Source organism: Erithacus rubecula (genome assembly GCF_903797595.1).
Source record: "Erithacus rubecula genome assembly, chromosome: 16".
Classification (NCBI taxonomy): domain Eukaryota; kingdom Metazoa; phylum Chordata; class Aves; order Passeriformes; family Muscicapidae; genus Erithacus; species Erithacus rubecula.
Genome location: NC_136668.1, coordinates 14,334,520 through 14,353,411, shown reverse-complemented (window position 1 = coordinate 14,353,411; position 18,892 = coordinate 14,334,520). Strand labels below are relative to the sequence as shown.

The following is an 18,892-nucleotide window of genomic DNA, read 5'->3' as shown; positions in this document are numbered from 1 at the left end:
ACCAGCACCTTCAAGTCCTTCTTGGAAAGGCATCTCCTATCCTGCCAGCCCACAGACCTCAGGCAAAGCTCGCAAGGGACAGTAGAGGGGAATTTTTTTTTTTCTGGAAAAATGGAATCTTTTTGGTTTTCTGAGGCAGTGGGTAGCTGTGACCTGCAGGAGAAGCTTGAGGCTGGTGACACCTGGTGCACAGGGACTGTGTCATGGGGCACTGGTATATGCACAAGGCTGGAGAATGGTCAGCATGGAGATGACTTGTTGGGTCCTTTCTCCTGGCAAAAGGTTTTAGTGCCATGTATTTAGCAAAGGCAATTGCAAGTCATGAGAATGCTAAAAATCTATTGCTCAAACACGGGAAGTCTAGGAAAAGAAAATAAGATTCTTGATGCAGAACAAGAGCCTCCCTGTTACGCCAGGTCATAACATCTCTGTCTGGGGCTGTGCCACTAATTTGCTCACAGCTCCTTATAAGCATCACCAGAACAAACCATATTTTTCAGGAAGGTGCTGTAAGTGTTGAGGAAAGGGGATTGCTGTGTGTGTAAGAAATCCCAACACCAGGCATGGCGATGCTTCCATTTTATTGGGGGTTTGAGTGGGTCAGGGGACAGCTTTGTGCTCCCATCTCTGGAGCAGTCCTGCCTCAGTTCCCAGTGGAGTAGACACGGGGAGTTCGGCACATCCCCCTGTTCTTGATGCGCACGTGGCTGCTTCTCTGCCTGCAAGAGAGGTTAAAAATGTTGGGGGGCTGCCTTCAGGTCCCTGAGACACAGCAGAGCCTGCCTCAGAGGACAAAGGCAGAAAGAAAGGAAAATACTGCTTAAATCATCATCTAAGTGTTATTCACAGCAAGCAAGGCCACATATTCTTGACAGGGAGTTCAGGGTTACCATGGACATGTGTTAATTAATTCCAATAAGCTCAAGAGTGCTTTCTGACACCTCCTGGCAGGATAATTCACCTCTGTGCTGCAGGACAGCACCGAGACATCTCTAATGCCTGTCTTGCTGCAGACAATAAAGGTTATGAATTTGTTTTGGAGGTTTTAGAAACGGAAGAGCATCACTGCATCTCACTTGGGTTTGGCCTGCTCCCAGCCTCCCCTCCTGATTGCTTCTGCAGCAAAAGTGAGGAAAATATTAACAACGTATCTTTAAAAAATCTCTTTTCTTCTTTTTGTCCAATAGTGGACCTGATTCCTCTGAATTGTTCCATTTTCACACAGAATCATGATGTTCTCCTCTTTGGAGAAGACAGATCCATTTCTCAGGTGTGTCAGAGAAATGCTGGTAAAACGATTTGCGTTTTGCAAAAAGCATTTTGCATGCTGGTCACAGTGACGTGACCAAAGGCGACAAGTGAGGCACTGCTGCCGCAGGGACCCGCCAGATGCTCAGTTATTCCCAGACTCCTTGCAGGCTTCCAGCTCTTGCCAGGCCAGTTGCACACACAGAACTGCAAATGACACTTCATCCTGCCTGCTGGCTGGCTTTTCCCCAAGGACCAAGGCTTTAGAGATGGGGACACTCTGTTTATCTCTCCCCCAAGACATTTGTCACCAGGCAGTTTCAGAATCCTGGTCCCTGGCCCAGATGGCCCTGGCCAGGAGACCAAATGGCTGTTCCTAACCTCAGAATTCCATCACCTGGGAACAAAACAGAACAGCGGAGCTGCAAGGCTCCCTGTGAGCCACAGGAGCAGCACATTTCCAGCTGCAGCTGCTCAGAGCTTGCACAAAGGGGAATTTAGGAGCTCTGGGAATACAGCCTCAACATAAGGAGGATGCAGCAGCAGCTTCTCATCCATCCCATCCCTCCTCTGACTCCTGGCTGGCTCTGAATACACCACCAGCTCAGCCTTTCTCTTTTTTGTACCCCAATTTCCCTTCTTGTGAGCACTGGACTCTCCCATCCCCTCTGAAGCTGCTCTGGGGACATGGAGCATCCTGGATGCTTTGCACAGCTGACTGTGGAGCCTTCCTCACTCACTTTACCCCGCTCTTGGTCCGTGGCCAAAGCCCTAATGATGTTGTGTCTGATGAACCTCCCACCCCCATCTGTTGCACAATACAGGGACAGCTGGTGCTGGGCTGCTGGCTTCCAGCAGGGTCATTACCACCCTGCCAGGCCGTGCTGGGTCATTAACTGTGCTGCTTTGCTGAGGAGATCCCACTCAGCCTCTCTCTGCCTGACTGCATCATACTCAGCCTTGAAAGGTGAACCAGCCTTTGAGCAGGCCAGGAACAGAACATGTGGCAGCAGCCTGGGTTAATGAAGCAAAGAGGGGACGACCCAACTGACAATATTTATCCAGGCTCTTTTTTCTTTCCTGGTGATCTGGATTCTGCTCCTTGTTCCTGCAGAGTTAGCAGGGAGGCGATGCTCCTGAAAGCACAATTTGGCTCCACAAGCCCACGCACCCAGAGACAGAAAAGCTGGACTTCTGAGCTTCTGCTACAAATGTGTCTGTTGATGGCAGATGGGCCTGTGAGCCTGATCACCAAAAATCCCTGCCTACACCAGGTGAAGTCAAGGGTGAAGCTCCCTTAGCCCTGCAGACTGGGGCATCTGGCTCCAGATAAGACTCAATCTTCCCAAAAGAGATTTTTGAACCACTTAATAGCATTGAGTTGGAAGTAATTCCTTCACTTGTCTGACACAGAGTGCTCCCAATGTATAAATATATTTTAAATTACCTAGGGCCCAAGCCAGATGAAATGTATCAAGTCTTGCCAGAGACACCCTTAGCATTTGGAGCTGGCCTTCTGCTAGAACAGTGCAATCTGGCACCAGCACAGATTAAATATAAAACTCATTCTTAAAAATACCCGGAGCAAATTGTATCCTTTCATATGCAGAGAAGACAGAAAGCAGAGCCCAGCTATAAATTTCTGGGGTGGAAAAACACAGTTTTTTCCTCAGCCACCACACATCTGAGGTCATCTGGAAAAATATTCTTCAGCCCGTGTGCTAGGTCTGGGCAGACTTGGAGGACTGAGCCATTTGTTTGAGATCCTGGATGCCTGCCAGCGCTCACTGCTGCTTGGCAGCTGCAGGTACGGGGAGATTTTTGTTAGTGGGCAGTGTGTGTGCTGTGAGCCACACACCAGGAGCCCGTTCCTCAGCTGGAGCCCACATGCTCAGAGCAGCATCTGTGCGGGAGGCAGATCCGTGCCAGATGTGCTGGGCTCGCTGCCCGAGCTCCACCCAGCTGCAGGCAAACTGCTTTCTTTCTAGGAAATCCCAGATATGTGTAATAGCCCTCATCTGTGTGGTGTTCAGACTTGCAGCAGCTCCAGATACTCACAGGTTGTGGAGGCACAACAGGCACTCGTTGCTGTACAGGATGTCATCCGTGCCACAGATGGGCTCAAACTCCCTGGTGCACCCTCTTCTCAGGTTGAAATTGTCACAAGATGGCTGGAGACACAGAAAGTTAATTTTGAAAATGTTAAGCCTGTTCTTAATTTACCTCTCTTTGCTTTCCCAGAGAGGTGCACATTTTGTCTACCTTCATAACCCATCCTCAGAGCTCCCCTCTGAGCTCTCAGAAACACTGGGACCATCTGCCACCATGTCCCCTGGCCAGCTGAACTCCACATAGCACTGCTGCACACCCTTGGGAGTAACAGTGTAGAGTAAATAGTGCTCCATGGGCATTGCCTGAGCACATTCTTCCCACTTTTTATTTTTTTGCTATAGCAATAGCTGTCCTGACACTTGGAAGCTAAAGACTAAGGGGATTTCTGACTGTCTTAGCAGCAATATTTAGCTTTTTAAGAACTTTTCCTTCAGTGTTTGGGGAAATGCAGTGGAATGTCAGTATCACCACTGGGATTTTGCTGTGGCACAGCAGGTGGAAGGGAGTTCCCAGGCACTGGCATCTTTGGGCTGTCACAACCCACTCTGCTTCACTGTATTTAGCAATGGTGGCTCCCCAGTGTATGGGTTAGTGCTGTCTCACTTGTGCTACATGAAACAGGAGACCTCACCTCTGTTCCTCTGAAAGCAGCTGCATCCATCTCAGCATATCCTAGAGAAAGAGGAAAAAGAGAGAGAGAAAAGACACCTTAGCACCCATCACTCAGGCTGGTTTCATTCAAGTGGGACAGAATAAAGACAGTTTAGGCTGAGGACTCAAACTCCTTTGTCCTAGAAAATAATTTCTTCCCTTGGATCTTCCACATTTCTCAGCTGGATCCCTCCCTGCTGTGTCACCCTCTTTCCCCTGGCAGAAACACTGTAATGGTGCAAGGCCCTGCCAAGGAAAAATGCACTTCCAGAGAAGTCACCTGTCAGCTGTCAGGGATCAAAGGTGGCTTTTGTCCTGTCTTACCACAGGTTCATGAGTAACTGAGAAACTCCCGCTGACACTGGGCAGGTGCTGGAGTAAATCCAGGGCGATTTTTCTACTCAGTTTTTACCACAAGCAAGCAGAGCAAAAGACAAGTTGTTGTAAAGTCTCTACTAGAAGGAGACCCTGAGGTCTCACATCAAAGCTGGTGGATTCAAGCCATGATTTTGGTGAGCTTCCCCATGGAGGTGCTGGCCTGAGCTGGCAGCTGGGATCACATGGGTGGAACACACAATGGGTGTGTTTTGAAAAACAACCTGATTTTTATTTTTTTTTTCCCAAAGGGCAGAACTGAGATGAATATTCTGATTTTTTATAAACCCAGAAGTCATCTACATGGAGGATTTATACTACATCTGTATTAACAAGCAGCATGGCCCAGTAGCAGTGAAACATTTTGGTGCTGAGGAGCTGGTAGCACACTGTTTAACATAGCAAGGATTTTACTTTGGGCTAGCACTAGTCCAAACCCAGGAGCTGCAGCTCACTACATGCTCAATTCATCTGAAATGAGCCCAGATTTTGTGCTCAGACAGCCTCTGTGCAGTAAACAGGATGACAGAGGACCTGCTTCAGAAGCACCCTCCTGTTTGGAATGAACCACTAAAGCAGGACCTGAGGAGCAGCAACAGCTCATGCTCTCATCCCTCTGCACCATATGGGATTTTGAAAACACAGTTGGCTTAAACATTGGCTTTGGTAGTGAGAGCTGCATTTTTCCCTTGCATAGATTCATTTCCTGTCTTCTTGGATCTGCTTTTTAAAAACCAGAATAGCACCTATTCACTCTGAAAGGATCACGCTGTCCTAGAAATCACCAGTTACAGGACAAATCCTACCCCTGAAGAAAGAGTGTCAGCCCAGCAGGTCTGCTTGTTTTTGGGAGCTAGTACACCCTTTCAAAGCCTTTGGTTTAGGTTTGCTCACAGACAGGTTTAATGCACATTGGCCATTGCAGCATTCCCTGCCCAGGGCCACAGCAAGGTCCCAGCACCAGCTGGTCTCTTCCCACACTCACCTTCCCATGTGGCAGACCTGGGGGCTTTAGCAAGGAGAAGAAACAGCTCCTAAGCAAAATGTTGGACTCACCTTGGTAGAAGCAGAGTGCCAGGGAGAGGAGCAGGAAAACACCAGCTACCTTCATGGTCAAGGTGATGCTTTACTGAGCACAGCAGAGAGAAACTGGGCCACTCCTGTGTCTCAGAGATCCTGTCTCTGGCAGTCTGCTGGGACTTTTATACCTTTCCCCATTCCTGGCACCATACCACAAAGGCAGCTCCACCCTGCAGTGCTGTGGTGACAACATTCAAAGTACGGGGACAACACCAGGTGGCAACTGGCTCATTGGTGGGCGCAAGGATGAAAGCCTCTCCCAAACCAATGGATGAATTAATCCTTATCTCCAGCAAGGACTGAGGCCATGTTCCAGGTGTGGGGATCAGCCCTGGTCTGCACTCCAAGCTGTGATAAAGCAACGTTGTGAAAAGAACCAAGATTGGGGAAATGGGCGGGCCAGCAAAGGAAATACAATTAGCAGCACCGTGGCTTTGATTAATGACCCTGCTGCTGCCACTGGCAGGGGGAAGCTCTCTGGTGAAGCCCCTCTGGGTGAGGATGGCTCTGATCCTCACACCCTTTCCTGGTGTGATGCACAGAGCAGAGCTGGGGTGCTGCAGCTCCCCTTCCCTCCCCAGGCAGGCAGGAATGGGAGCAGGGATTGCTGATGGAGAGCAGAGCCTGCCTGTGCCTTGGGCTGGCTCGTGGCTGCATATTCAGTGCTGCTGTTTTGACTGCACATCTCTGATTGCAGACAGCAGCTGAAATGAGCTGCTGGGTCAGACTCTGCTCCCTTCCCCTCTCCCTGCCTGAAGCTGGGAGTAAACCCTGGGGTTTTCCTACCCTTACACCACCAATGGTGCATTGCAGGGAGTGGATCAGTCCCTTGGGGATTAGAAGGATTAATTAATGTTTCTAAAGCACTTTGATATCTCAGCCATAAATCACTGGAGAAGTGCAAAGCAAATTATTACTAATGGGGGCTTATGACTCAAAGACAGATTTTTAATTAGCTGAACAGGAAAAAGTCAATGCCAAGAGCAATTCAAGGAGCTGTTTGAGAGGGAGAAATCTCAGCTCCATTGGCAGCTGCTCCATTGTCCAAGGGATGCCCCATTCCCAACGTGGCTCTGGAGGGTGCTTTCCCCTGCCATCAACATCTCTTTTGATTTTGCTTCAGTGGTCATGGGGAGATTCCTCCCTTTTGACTGGGTTTCCCTCTGCTCTCCCTTGGGCTGACCTGCACCATGAGGCAGAAAGAACAGCTCCTAGTGGCACCTGTTATTTTATTAATTCGGAGAGTAAAGCTGGCTGTGGGTATGGCCTGCTCAGCAGCTCTCAGGAGATGGGTGTTAGTGGACCTTTGAGCACAGCCAACAATCCTTTAGTGTGCCTGGGACAATGGTTCAAGTGGTGTTATCACCCTCTGAGGAGCAAGGGAGGGAGGGATGATCATTTTTTATAGCTGAAAGAGGTTCATCTCAGCCCAACACTGTCCCCTGTTACTTTTACTCCTCAATCTAAGACATGCAAATAGAGCAGTTCTGAAAAGAGTTTCTCTGATTGTCCATGTTTGGGGCGTGCCCACTCCTGGTAAAACACATTTTTCATTTTAGAGATCCTTGCTGTAGCCAAGAAATGTGATAGTTTGGATTGTCCAGGAACAGAAATGCTTTTTCTCAGATTCCTTGGAAACATCCAGGCACATTTCCAGACTTGAGTTTGACGGGTAAATCCTCGCTGTTTATGCTGTGCAGGTGGCAACTGTGTTGGCTCCTGGGACATTCTGAGTGTGTGTAATGCCATGGTTTTCTCCTTCCTCCAGAAGTCAGGGGCATCAAAGCACAAGCAGCTGCTGACCTTCCCCTGCCTCCTGGACACTTCTCCCTTCATCCTCTTACTGCTTAGGCTCCTGATAGCTTTGCACTGGCTGATTTTCATGTTCCCAACTGCTCCCAGAGCTGGATGAGATTAAGTACTTTGCTACTGAGGAAGGTTGAAGAAACTCCAGATTATGCAGTGCAATGGACTGAACTTAATTATTCCACAACGAATTGAGCCAAACCAACAGACTCAAGGGCAGTTGCCTCTGCCAAAAGAAGATTCCAGCACAGGCTGCAGCTGAACAGCAGGCACACTTGGGTTTTAATGCAGTTTCTCTGTTAGAATACTCTTCCTTTCCAAGCATTTCCACTGACAGCTGTGTCTTTATGAGATGCCTTCAAAAACGGGATTTCAGGGCTCCTCTCTCCTGATTGACAACAATTCAATATCCTTCAGGAAAATCAAACAGAAATGCTTGGGGCTCATTTGACTGGGGAGGAATGAAAAAGAGCTGCAAACTGCTCCTGCTGGGTGCTCCTGGTACCGTCCTCGGCAGTGTGGGATTTCTCAGGATGTGTCACCTTGTCAGAGCAGCGTGTTCCTCCAAACACATCAGCTGGAGGAGTGCAGAGAAATGAGTCAGGAGGCTCTGCCAGCCATGCTGTGGGACTTGCTGAGCCTGTCGTGGAGAAATGCAGGGGACAGGCGGGTCCCAAAGCAGGTGCTGGCATGGGATGGCATCCTCTTGGCTACCTGGTGGGGTGGGGGCCAGCACACATGGTGTAGGGCTCAAGATCTCTGCAGTTGCTGATGGTGTCTCCTCCTGGATGCTGGGAGCACTTGGAGAGAGAATTGATGCTACACAAGGCAAGTTAAACTGCCAGGTCTGCCTTCAGGTGGAGACCAGCAGGAAGAAATGATTCTTCTTCTGCAGGATGAATTTCTGTATTGTCTTTTGGCCAAACCTGAGTGTTTTCAAGTTACATTCATTTCAGTAGTAAAGTGTTGCAAAGGGATAAAAAATTACATTGCAGGGGAATTAAAAAAATCTGGAAAACTACCTATTTCCCTGTGATGGTCCCTCCATGACAGGCTGGAGGATCACTTGTTGTAACCAGGGCTGCAATTAGTTTTTTTTTTGTGGAGACTTGATGTACAAAGAGAAGGCTACCAGTGCCCCCAGGAAACCAACAGAGTCACCAGTCAAAAGCATTCAAAGATCACAAACCAGACCCAGATGATCATGAATCACAGCTTAGAAGTCATAAATGGTTCTTAAGCCTCTCCCAAATAATGGCATCTCCCAAACAATGGTGTTTCCTTTGGGGTGGTTCATATTTTTCTGCCTTCTCCTGAACCAGAGAGAGAGTGGGATAAAGCAGGAGCAGAGCTCCTTGTGCAGTCCTAGCCCCTTTTACCAAGGGGTTGTGTGACCAAGACCTGCACCATGGCCCTGGTGTCCCTAAGCTTGGTCCCTTGGTGGAGGTTTAGGGATCTTCCTTGGGATTCATGAAGAACAGGCACCAGAGGCTCCTCAGTGCTCAGGATCTCAGCAGGGCAGCTGGGCACTTTGCTGCTTCCCTGCATTGGGTGGGATGAGTGAAATTTGGAGAAAGGCTGATACAAATGTGAAACCTAGATGTGTTACAAAAAACAGTTCGCAAGATGCCCAAAGCTTTTTGGGTCCAAAATGCTGCTTGTGTTGGATTTAAAAGCTAAGAAATGCCTGAATTTGTGTTACCTGCCAGGCCTGGATCTTGCAGGTGTAGCCAAGACCTTGTCCATGGCATCCAAGGTGGTTTTGAAAGATATGTGAGACAGACCAAGACCTTTTGCATCAGCAAAGTGAGAGCAGAGTGCAGTGATCATCTGCTCCTCTGTCCAGGGAATACTGCTCAAACACTGATTTTTCCTGCAGAAAAAACAAAAAAACAACAACAAAAAAATCCAAACCATCATTTGGTTGGTAGTGATTTTTGTCTTGAATTCTTTCCCATTTAATGCTGAGAAAGCTATTCTGTTGCTCTGAGTGCATGGAAGATATTGAACATTCTGACAGTTTAGGAAAAGGGATCCTGTGAGTAGCTGCTGAGAAAGCATCACATATTTTCTCCAGCTGCAGGAGAATCTCTGGAGCCCAGAACAGCATATCAATTTGTTTTCTCTTCTGTTCTGGAAATCCTGGACTTGGGACCTCTGGTTTCTGGGGAGGGGGCTGGGCATAGCTACAGGATAACATTACCAAATCATCATTTCTACTTTTACTAAAGATTCTGTTACCCTTCAGCAAGGGCAGCATGTCCATGAGAGAAACCTTTGGAAATCTGCAGGCATCGGCAGCTTTGCCTGAGAATGGGTATTGCTGACAGCAGTGTCTAAAGACAAAGACATCACATAAATCAGAGCTCATTGGGCTGCTCAGAAGAGACCTGACTGGATGCCAGTCAAATGCTTCCCCAGGAGGATGAATGTGCTGGGGACAGGCTCTGTGTTTGTGAGGATTACTGACTGACATTGGCTGGGGTGGAGTTCCCAGCCCAGCTCCTGGCCTGTTTGCCTCTGCTGTCCCACCAAACCCCACAGGCTGAGTCCATGGAAACCTTTTCCTCTCTGCTGTGCCTTACTGGGTGATGGCACTTGGCTGCTGGGAATGACTCTGGACTGGTCAGCTCTCTGTCCCTTGCAGGTGGGACCCTGGGTCAGTGCCAGCTCCAGGACAGGCTTTCCCCCCCTTTCTCCCCTAATCTCTCCTTCCCCTCTCCTTGGATCTCTTGCAGGATCTCCATGGGATGGACAGGCAGTGAGAGCATATGGGGTAGATCCCTCAGGAGCTGAAACATGGAGCTCTGCTTTTCTTGCTTTCCCCGGCATTACCAAAGAAAAAAAAGATCATTTTTCCTACTCCTACAGAAAATGCCAAAAGCAAAGTATTCCTTCATAAAATTGCTTCTTTATTAAATCCTATCTGCCTCCCGCCTCCACATCCGACTGCCCCTGCGGCTGCCGGAGAGATCCAGGGCACAGTGATTAAGCACTGCGGCTGATAATTGGGCAAACACAGATTTCAATCTCCTCCAGCAAATCACTCCCCCTTTCTCCAACTCGAAGCAGCACCCTGTGCCCACTCCCTCTTCCACGGAGCTCAGCAAGATGGGAAGCATATGGTCCCTGTCCTTTCGGGGTCGCAGGCTCAGGCGGGGATGATCCAGTCTAATCTGTCCTTCTGCTCAGCTCAGGCAGCTCTGTCTCTGCTCCCAAGGACCACATGTCCCTTGTTCAGGGCTGGATCTCACTCTGAGGTAGCTTAAGAGCTCTGGTATGAGCCACTCTTGGTAAGGATCCTGGATCTCCTGGTTCTGTTTGCATAAAAGATCCTGCAGCTGTTGTCCATTGCCCAGGGACCCGTGGCTGCCCCATCCCTGGAAGTGTTCATGGCCAGGCTGGACAGGGTTTGGAGCAGCCTGGGATAGGGTGAAGTGTCCTTGCCCATGAGAGGGAGGTGGACTGGATGATCTTTAGATCATCCAACTCAAACCATCCTGTGATTCTCTGTTGTCCTTTCCCTCAGGTGAGTTTCAAGGGGTGATATCTGAAATTGGCTCTTTAGAAAGCTGGCTGCAGCCCAGGTGAGCTCTGGGTGCATTGTCCTGGTTGCAGAGCTGGTGTGAGGAGGGGAAGGATTGGCAGGACATGGGGAGAAGACAGAGCCAAAGCCCTCCCAGACCTAAACAGCAAAAGGGTTGGAGATGGCAGAGACAAGCTGCAGAAAGGGTTATCCCAACAGGACAGAAGGAAAAAAACATTCACCATGAGGGTGGACAGACACTGCTGCTGGACCAAGAAAAGGCTGTGGGATCTTTATACTTGCAGAGGTTTATAACACAACTGGATGAACTGATATTTTCACAAAAGCTGTCAGAAACCAGCAGAGAAGCAACTTGGTGGTCCCTGGCTACCCCACTGTCTCCAGGACTAGGAGATTTTTTTTAGTGGAGGTCTGAAATATACAGGATATTTTCACATTTTCCCCTATTTTCTTGAAAACATTTTGTCAAAATTTTTGTCAAGCTTTCGTAATATTTTCCATCATTTTGTAAGCCAGTTGATCAACAAAACCTAATATACTGCAAATGACTTTCATCACAACCCCAGAAATATTTGGCATTTCTAGCTACTCCTGTGAGTTCCATTGGCAGCACTAATGGCTATTGATACATGATTTGCTCCCAGAAGTGGCCCAGAAATAGGGAAAAACAGTATTATACTTCTGATTTCAATGAAACATATGGCTAGAAGATGCTGAAGCTCTTTGGTCCAGCTCACTGTGCCATTTTGGACAAATAGAGGAGATGAGATTTTTCCAGTGGAGAGCTCTCAGCCTGCTTAGCTCTGCAGGAAAAAAATGCCTATTAAAAACATTAGAAAGGTGAGAATAGGAAGAGAAAACTAATGCAAATTATGAAATAAGGCTTTAATTTCTGACAACACTTCTTCCTATGATCTATAGAGAGATTTTTAAATGAGCTTTTTCACAGACAGATAGAAAAGAGGTTTGGGGAGGAAAGGGAGAACTGTAGCAGACATGAGATAGAGCTGGGGATAAAATTGCTGGACTCTGGACATAAAGCTCAGCAGTGATGGTTTCTAGAGATGGTTTTTCCTCAGAGCTCTGCTGCCACAAGGCACTGTGAGATCCACATTATTTCACTAGTCCATTCATAATTGTGCATTTCATTCTTGGCCAGCTCTTTCCCTACCAGCATCTCGTGTCCCTGCTGGTTGTTTTAGCCACAACAAATGTGTGCTTGGTAATGGCTGGTATCTGCTCTCTGGCTGGGAAAATCAATACACCTGACCCCACCTGTGCGTCAGCATGCTGCACACCTGTCCCAGCCCAACCTCCCCAGAGCTGATAAATGATGGCCAAACACTGCTGATAAACTTTAGCTAACAGCTCTTGACCCCTGGGCTGGGCTGAGATTAGATACAGCCCAATTAACACTTGTTCCTTCTCCTAATTACTCCTCAAGCTCGGAGGCACAGGATGCAAGTTTCCTGCAGCTAAAACCAGGGGCACTGGGATGTTTGGATGGTTAATGGCTGAGGTTTGTTGTCCCCACAAAAATGTTGTGTTCTGAGTGCCAAGAGTTGCTCCCAGGACACAGATACAGGATGCTGAGGGAAGAACACTGGGTGTAAGAGCATCAGCACCTGCAGCCCTGCTGTGAAAAGCAATGCTGCAGGAACTGCTGGCAGCTCCCTGTGCTTTCAGCCTCGGTCAATGGCCTTGATTAAAGAAGGAGTTTGTCTTTGATTTAGGGAGCCTTTGAACATAGTGGCTAAACATTTCTTTTCCATCAAGGGTTCCCTTTGATTTCTGCATGTAGTCAGCTCCCTATATCCCTCAGTGAGTTTTGCACTTGAATTGCTTTCCTAATAAATGTGACATTATTTCTGATGCCTTGTATGTTTCCAGCCTGGTTGTGAGAATGAGATGCCTTGCAGTTGAGGCACTGTCTTCAGCCCATCAGGAATATGAGGAGCAGTCCTTTTGCTCTGGTAACAGAGATGAAAAAATCCACTGCTGAACCTCCTTTTCCCCAAGCAGCTTTTAAATTGGGTTTTTTCCCTTCTACAAGAGAAAGTGGCTGCCAAAGCCCATGGCTGCTGCCTGCAGTATGCTTTTCCTCCTTATCCTTATTCATCCCTGCCAAGATCCACTTTTCTTCATTCCTCCCCATTTTCTGAGCTTCTGGAAGCCCCTGGCTCACAGTTTCAAGCTCCACTTACCAAGAAACTTGGTTTTCCAGCTAAAAATACAGCCAATGTTCTCATGTTGTGCTGTAGTTTCTGTAGGAAATACTCAGGGATGTTGCATCTTGTATTTTTCCCTCTGTGTATTTTGGAAGAAGGAATCTAGCCTGCTTCCAAGCCCAAGGCAGCCTCACAGTGCCTGCACTTGGGGCATCTCTGTTCCAGTGCTGAGGTGTTTGCCAGGAGCAGATGGTGAGGGGTGTGCTGGAGGCAGCTGATGATGCTGCATCTGCCTGTTTAGCTGAGACATCCCTGAGTTTTGTGCTTTGCTGTTCCTCTGCTCAGGATGAACCACAGGGCTGCAGATCCTGCTGTCCCTGGGATTTTCCAGGAATCAGACACTCCTGGCAAGGGGCTGCAGCCCCAAGTGCAGCTCCTTGTGGAGCAAGGGAGGGAGTGGCACAAGTGTCCTTGTCCCTGAGCCCGAATTCCTCTCTATGTGCTGTCCCCTCACCGTGTCAGCCTCTTGACCAGCTGGGGTTCAGACCCAGAGACCTCTCCTAGTTCATCTCCATCTAGGTGCTGACATGGATCAGACACAAATGCAGCTGACACAAATCCCTTTTGCTCCAGGAACTGCAGTTCCACCTGCTGGGACTCATTTTTGCCTTTTGTGCCCTGCTGACATTCCTGCCCTTTCACTGGATCTGGCATTTTGGTGGTTAGGAGCAGCCTTTCTCCCTGGATCCAGGCTCTGCCATTCCCAGGATTCTATAAATTCAGCTTTCAGCCATACAGAGCCCTGGGATTTTTATGGACATGGAACAAAGATGCATAAATGATAATTAAAACCTCTACAGAAACATTAAGCTACGGCCAGAAGCATAAGTCATAAATAATTATCATGATGGCCAGCTTTGCATTATGATGATGTATTATTATTACAAGAACTAATGTTATGAGACTGAGAAAGTCAGCACTGGACTGGGGAAGTAAAACACTTGGAGGAGGTCTCTGGATTCTTCCTGAGGAAAGGGCAATGGACTAAATGACCCTGTGCTTTCAGGGATATTGCTTTTGTGCCGTTCCATTATATTAATATTTAAATGGGGCGTTAAAACATTGATGACATGTAAGAGCTTCACTGCCTGTGCATTATTGGGATGTAGGTCTTGCTCTGTCTGGAGCTTCAGGATTGCCCACACACGTGGACCAAGGAGCCTGTGGTGTTTTGCCACATTAGTGCACTTAACATCACCTCTTGTTTCCTGATGGAAAGCACAGGAAGCATTAAAAAAAAAAAATGTTGTCTGACGTCCCTCAGACTTCCAAAGGTGAGTGTGGGGCAGGTGAGGCCAGACAAGCCTTGGAGGGAGCTGGGAACCAGGTGAGAGGCTCCCTGCTCTCCTTCTCTCCCAGGCTCAGCCTGTTAAGGGGTCACTCCTCACCCACCCTGGCTGACACCAGGGTCTCCCACAGCCCCAGCACCTTCCACATGGGCAACCTTGTGCCAGGTGCCACAAAATCTCCTTCCTGGTACCACCCCAGCTCCCAGGAGCTCTGCTCCTGCTTTAGCCCATTCTCCCTCTCGGGTGGAGGAGAAAGGAGGCTGGAAAATGTGAACCACTCCAAAGGAGCCTGTTGGTAAATGACATTATTTTGAAGAGGCTTAAGAACCATTTGTGGTTTCTAAGCTGTGATTCATGATCATCTGGGTCTGGTTTGTGATCTTTGAATACTTTTGACTGGTGACTCTGTTGCAATTTCCCGAGGGCACTGGTGGAGCTTGTTGCTTCTTGCTGCTCTCTGGACTTCAAAACACTCAAGGCTCTGACAAAAGTAAATCCCAGCTCTCTTCTGAGAGCTCAGGCAGCTTTCTGCCATGCAGATCCCACCCTGGCTGGAGAGGAACTGCAGGCACCAACCTCAGTGTGTCCCACAGTCCCCTCCTATCCCATTTCCCTTTTGCTTGGTGGTTGCTGCACACAGCATCCTATTGGGAAGAGCCCCCAGCCCCTGCTGCTGCTCTGCCCCTCCATGGACAGGAGCCCCTGCTGAACCCACCCCATTTTGTGCAGTATTTCATTCACAGCTGGCACATAGAGCCCCTTTCCTGGTTCTGTAGGAAATACTCAGCCAGAGATCCCTGCTTGGGGGTTATATATGGATTGGTGAATTCAGAAAAATCGTGGAACCAGTGGCTCAAAGAAGCCTGTGACAGAGTGGGGAAAGCTTGTCTCTTCAGGGACACCTTCTTGGGATGTGGGTCACGTTTCCACTTCTTAGAAAAGAAATTTGAATAAAAGATTTGGTGCCCCCCCACCATCCACCTCCGGAAGAAGAACAGCTGCTGAAGGCTGTTAATGTTAAAAGCCCTCAATTAGGAAGAACACTAAGGAACTACACAGGAAGCCAGAATGCTGCTCTGTAGCTAAAATAACTTCTGTGAGGTGCTGTGATAACAGAGTGAGACCAGAGGATGAATTGCTGGAGTGACAGAGCCTTCCTGCCCTCAAGGATGATCCTTGCTGTGGGAAGGGTCAGGACCCTGCCAGGGAGTGGGAATATCCCAGTGTGCAGGGAACTGGGACTGATCCTCTTGGCAGAACCTCCTTGCACAGCAGGGCCAGCCTGTAGGAGCAAATCCTACAGAAAAGACAAACTTCAGCATCACATCCAAGTGCTCTACTCCTTTCCACAAATCCTGTAAAACAGTTTTTTAAAAAAAATTAATTTAATTTATTTTTTTATACAGGCATGGAAAAAAGAGAGTGACTTTGGGGGGTTCATACTCTACAAGTGGTGTTCAGGGGTGTTCTGAGCTCTTCCAGGTGCAAAGAGTAGGGGTGAGCAGGAGCAGGATGGAAGGGAATTGGCTCCATCTGGACAAAATTCTGATCAGAGGACTTTCAGGAAGACAACCAATTTTTCTCCTTGGAAATAAAAAGCTTCTGGCATCACCTGCTGCTTATCTTGTTGCAGTGACATCTAGTTTCTTCCCAGGACTAAAGAGCACAACCCTGACTCCAATAGGAGTTTAATTGCTATTAATCCTGTTAATTGAATTTGGTTCTCCTGTGCCACTTTTCCACTCTGACTGAAGGAGGGAAATTGAAAACAAGGAGACTGGGAAACAAGTTCAGCTGACCTAAGGCATGTGACTGCTCCTGATATCATAAATGTGTGTCCCCCACATTTAGGGGGAGCCTGGATGGTTTGGAGAGCCAGCAATGGGATTGCTTTGGGAAGTGCCTTGGGTGGTGCACCAGGAAGAAATGGATCCTGGCATAATTGATTGTGGGGGGTCTGCAGGCTGAATGCGAGTTCTTAAATAAGTTGATTTTCAGGTAATAATGAGACTTGGTAGTAGGGGACTAAGTATGCTCTCAGGGATTGCCCTGCTTTTGTAGGGCTTTATTTGAAATCTGGTGTGTGATTTATAGCAGTTTATTTGGTTTCAAAACCAAGAGTTGGGGTGGGGGCTGTCAACAAAATTGATTTTCTTCTAGATGGTTCCTGTGCAGGGTGGACCTTTCTCAGATGGCTCAGAGGCACAAGCTTTCATGTCAGAGCTGCCTCTGCATCTGCTCCTGGGCAGAGAGGAGCTGCTCTGTGCCAGCTTTTTGGGCAGCCCTGCTGTGCTGGCCCTTGCAGGGGTTTCTGTGCTCACCAACAACTCCCCAGCAGGAAAGCCAGAGTGGGCTCTTGAGAAACAATTCACTCCATTCTTAGTTGGATTTGTTGTATCCTGGTTAAGGAAAGGTTTTTGAGAAGGAATGTTTAAGGCAATGAGTTCCATTCCCTCTTACTTGTGTGGATTTTCTCTCTAACAACTTAGTTTTGTAAACTGGTTTAAGTATCTCCTCTAGTGAATACTTGGGTCATTCACTTCTCAAATATGACAGAGGTTAATGTACTGTTGGTCAAGATCTTGGTGGCCAGTAAATGGAAAAGCAAATTTGGGCTTGAAAAGGGCTTGGCAAGTAGATTTCTTGGGGAGGGTGATTCCATCTTCTAACAAATTTTATCAAAAAGAAGAGCAAGGTAAATGCTTATAAAGTCCAGAATATGCTAGAGAATCCACCCATCTGTTAAGAAGCTCTTGTGGTGAATGTTAAAGGTCTGCTGAGTACCAAATTGAACTTGGTGGCTTTGCTTCATATTTTGATTCTGGCCTGAGCCAAGCTGCCAAGATTGCCTGGAGGAGTTTTGTGGGGTCAAGATAAACCCCATAACTGTTGTTTAAGGCATTTTGGGTTTGTGGGCATGTCATGCAATTGCAGTATCCAAGTGCACATCTAATCATAGGGTGGAGTGGTCTCCCTACTCAATTCCAGGGTGTGTCTAAGCAGCTTGGGCTCCTCTTTGTGCCCCAAAAAGGTGGTGAGAGGTTCAGGAGTGGAAGAGGTGATGTCAATGCTCAAGAAAAATACACAAACCAGGGTTTTCAGTTGAGGAGGAAGACAAAGCATACTCAGAAATTGTTTCTTGTCATATCCCAGAGCTGGTGTCTGCCTTTTCTTTCTTTCCCTGGTGAACAAAATCCCATGATTATGTTGAAGGACAAGCAGTGGATCATCCACAGCTCAGTGTCTGTCCCACACAACCACATGGAGAGGGAAGGGCCTGATGAGCAGACAAGAATATCCTGTAGAAAAGCAGCTGCTTTTGGGGTCTGGCTCACATGGGGGCTGTAATTGATGAGCTGGGAGGTTGCCTGGGGACCCCGGTGGGAGGGATGGGACAGGGAGCAGGTGACAGCAGGTGGCACTGTCTGCTGTGAGCCAGCCCTAGGCTGTCCCTGCTCCTTGGGGCAGCTCTGCTTCCCCTCCCTGGTGCAGGAGGGGCAGATCTGACACCCTCTGTGGAGGTGGGCAAATCTCCCTTTTTAAGGTGCTACTGTGACTTGAGGTCTGTGCTTAGCAATAAATTTGAGGCACCTGTTTTTAAACAGTACATATAGTGATTCTTGATGCTAAGAAAAGCCTTCCCTGGGGATGGTACTTCTATTCCAGATCCAGCAAGGCTTCTACCCCCGCTGCCTCTAATAACTGCAGTTAGAGAATTGCATTTCATCTGCCTGAAATTCTCCTGCCACTTAAGCGAGACGCTGGACTGATTTCAGCTCTTTCCAGTATTGATCTGGCATGGCAGAGCTTTGTTTAAAGGTTGCCCCTCTCCATCCAAAAAGGCTTTGGGATTCCTGCATCTTCACAGGGTTTAGCGAGCAATTTGGAACCTCGGGGTGAATGGTAATGAGTAATTGTCAGCAGTTAGTGCTGAGCCACAGCCATTGGAAATGACGAGAAAAATGAAGCAGTGCTTCCCTGTGAGCCCTGCAATTGTGGATTTTCCCTGCCACCGGGGCAGCAGAGGAGCAGGAGTCCCACCCTGGGTCAGAGGTGTTGCAAAAGCAGACAGACTTTCACTCCCATGCTCGGAGCAACCCTGGGGACAGAAATTGCTGCTGAAGTGAAAGGGAGCAGCATCCCAGCCCTGCCTGGCCTGTCCCACAGCATCACAGGAAGAGCAGGAGCACTTCTGTTTCCTTCCCCTCTCCTGGGGGAAGGAGGAGTGCTCATGTCTTCAATAAATAATAATTTCAGGTGATAAAACTCCTTTTTTAATTTTTTTTTTTTTTTGCTGGTTGCTCCTCAGAGGTACACGAGGGACCTGGTGAATGTGGGTGCTGTTTGCAGGCAGTGTTTGAGTGAATCCTGGCTGATGTTGAGGGGGTTGAGGGGGAGCATCACTCCCAGTGACCCTGAGTGAGCTGCTGTGACACCTGCTGACTTCTGCAGTTTCCCAGTTGAAGATCAGCTCCCTTTCCAGCCTCCCTGTCTGTGCCACTGCCTCAGAAGTTTGTAGGGCTCCCTAAACCAAGCTTTGCCTGAGCTGGAGGAAA

The 18,892-nt window shown here is 48.2% G+C and overlaps 1 protein-coding gene across 1 annotated transcript; it reads right to left on the bottom strand.

Annotated features, from left to right (window-relative positions):
* Window positions 1-570: 570 nt before the first annotated feature.
* LOC306808856 (pancreatic secretory trypsin inhibitor-like) lies at window positions 571-5,566 on the bottom strand. Its single transcript, XM_079319878.1, has 4 exons — window positions 5,443-5,566; window positions 3,992-4,032; window positions 3,307-3,419; window positions 571-719 (listed from the first exon to the last, which is right to left on the bottom strand). Exons 1-4 carry the CDS (start codon window positions 5,495-5,497, stop codon window positions 644-646), a joined length of 285 nt encoding a protein of 94 aa, XP_079176004.1. The 5' UTR covers window positions 5,498-5,566; the 3' UTR covers window positions 571-643.
* Window positions 5,567-18,892: the final 13,326 nt, after the last annotated feature.

What these genes read in the sequence shown, in the direction of transcription:
- LOC306808856 (XM_079319878.1), bottom strand. Translation starts at nt 5,497, where the DNA reads ATGAAGGTAGCTGGTGTTTTCCTGCTCCTCTCCCTGGCACTCTGCTTC. An exon ending in CTGCTTTCAGAGGAACAGAG is followed by an intron (nt 3,420 to 3,991) that starts GTGAGGTCTCCT and finishes CTGTGTCTCCAG; the next exon opens with CCATCTTGTGACAATTTCAA. An exon ending in CTGTTGTGCCTCCACAACCT is followed by an intron (nt 720 to 3,306) that starts GTGAGTATCTGG and finishes CCTCTCTTGCAG; the next exon opens with GCAGAGAAGCAGCCACGTGC.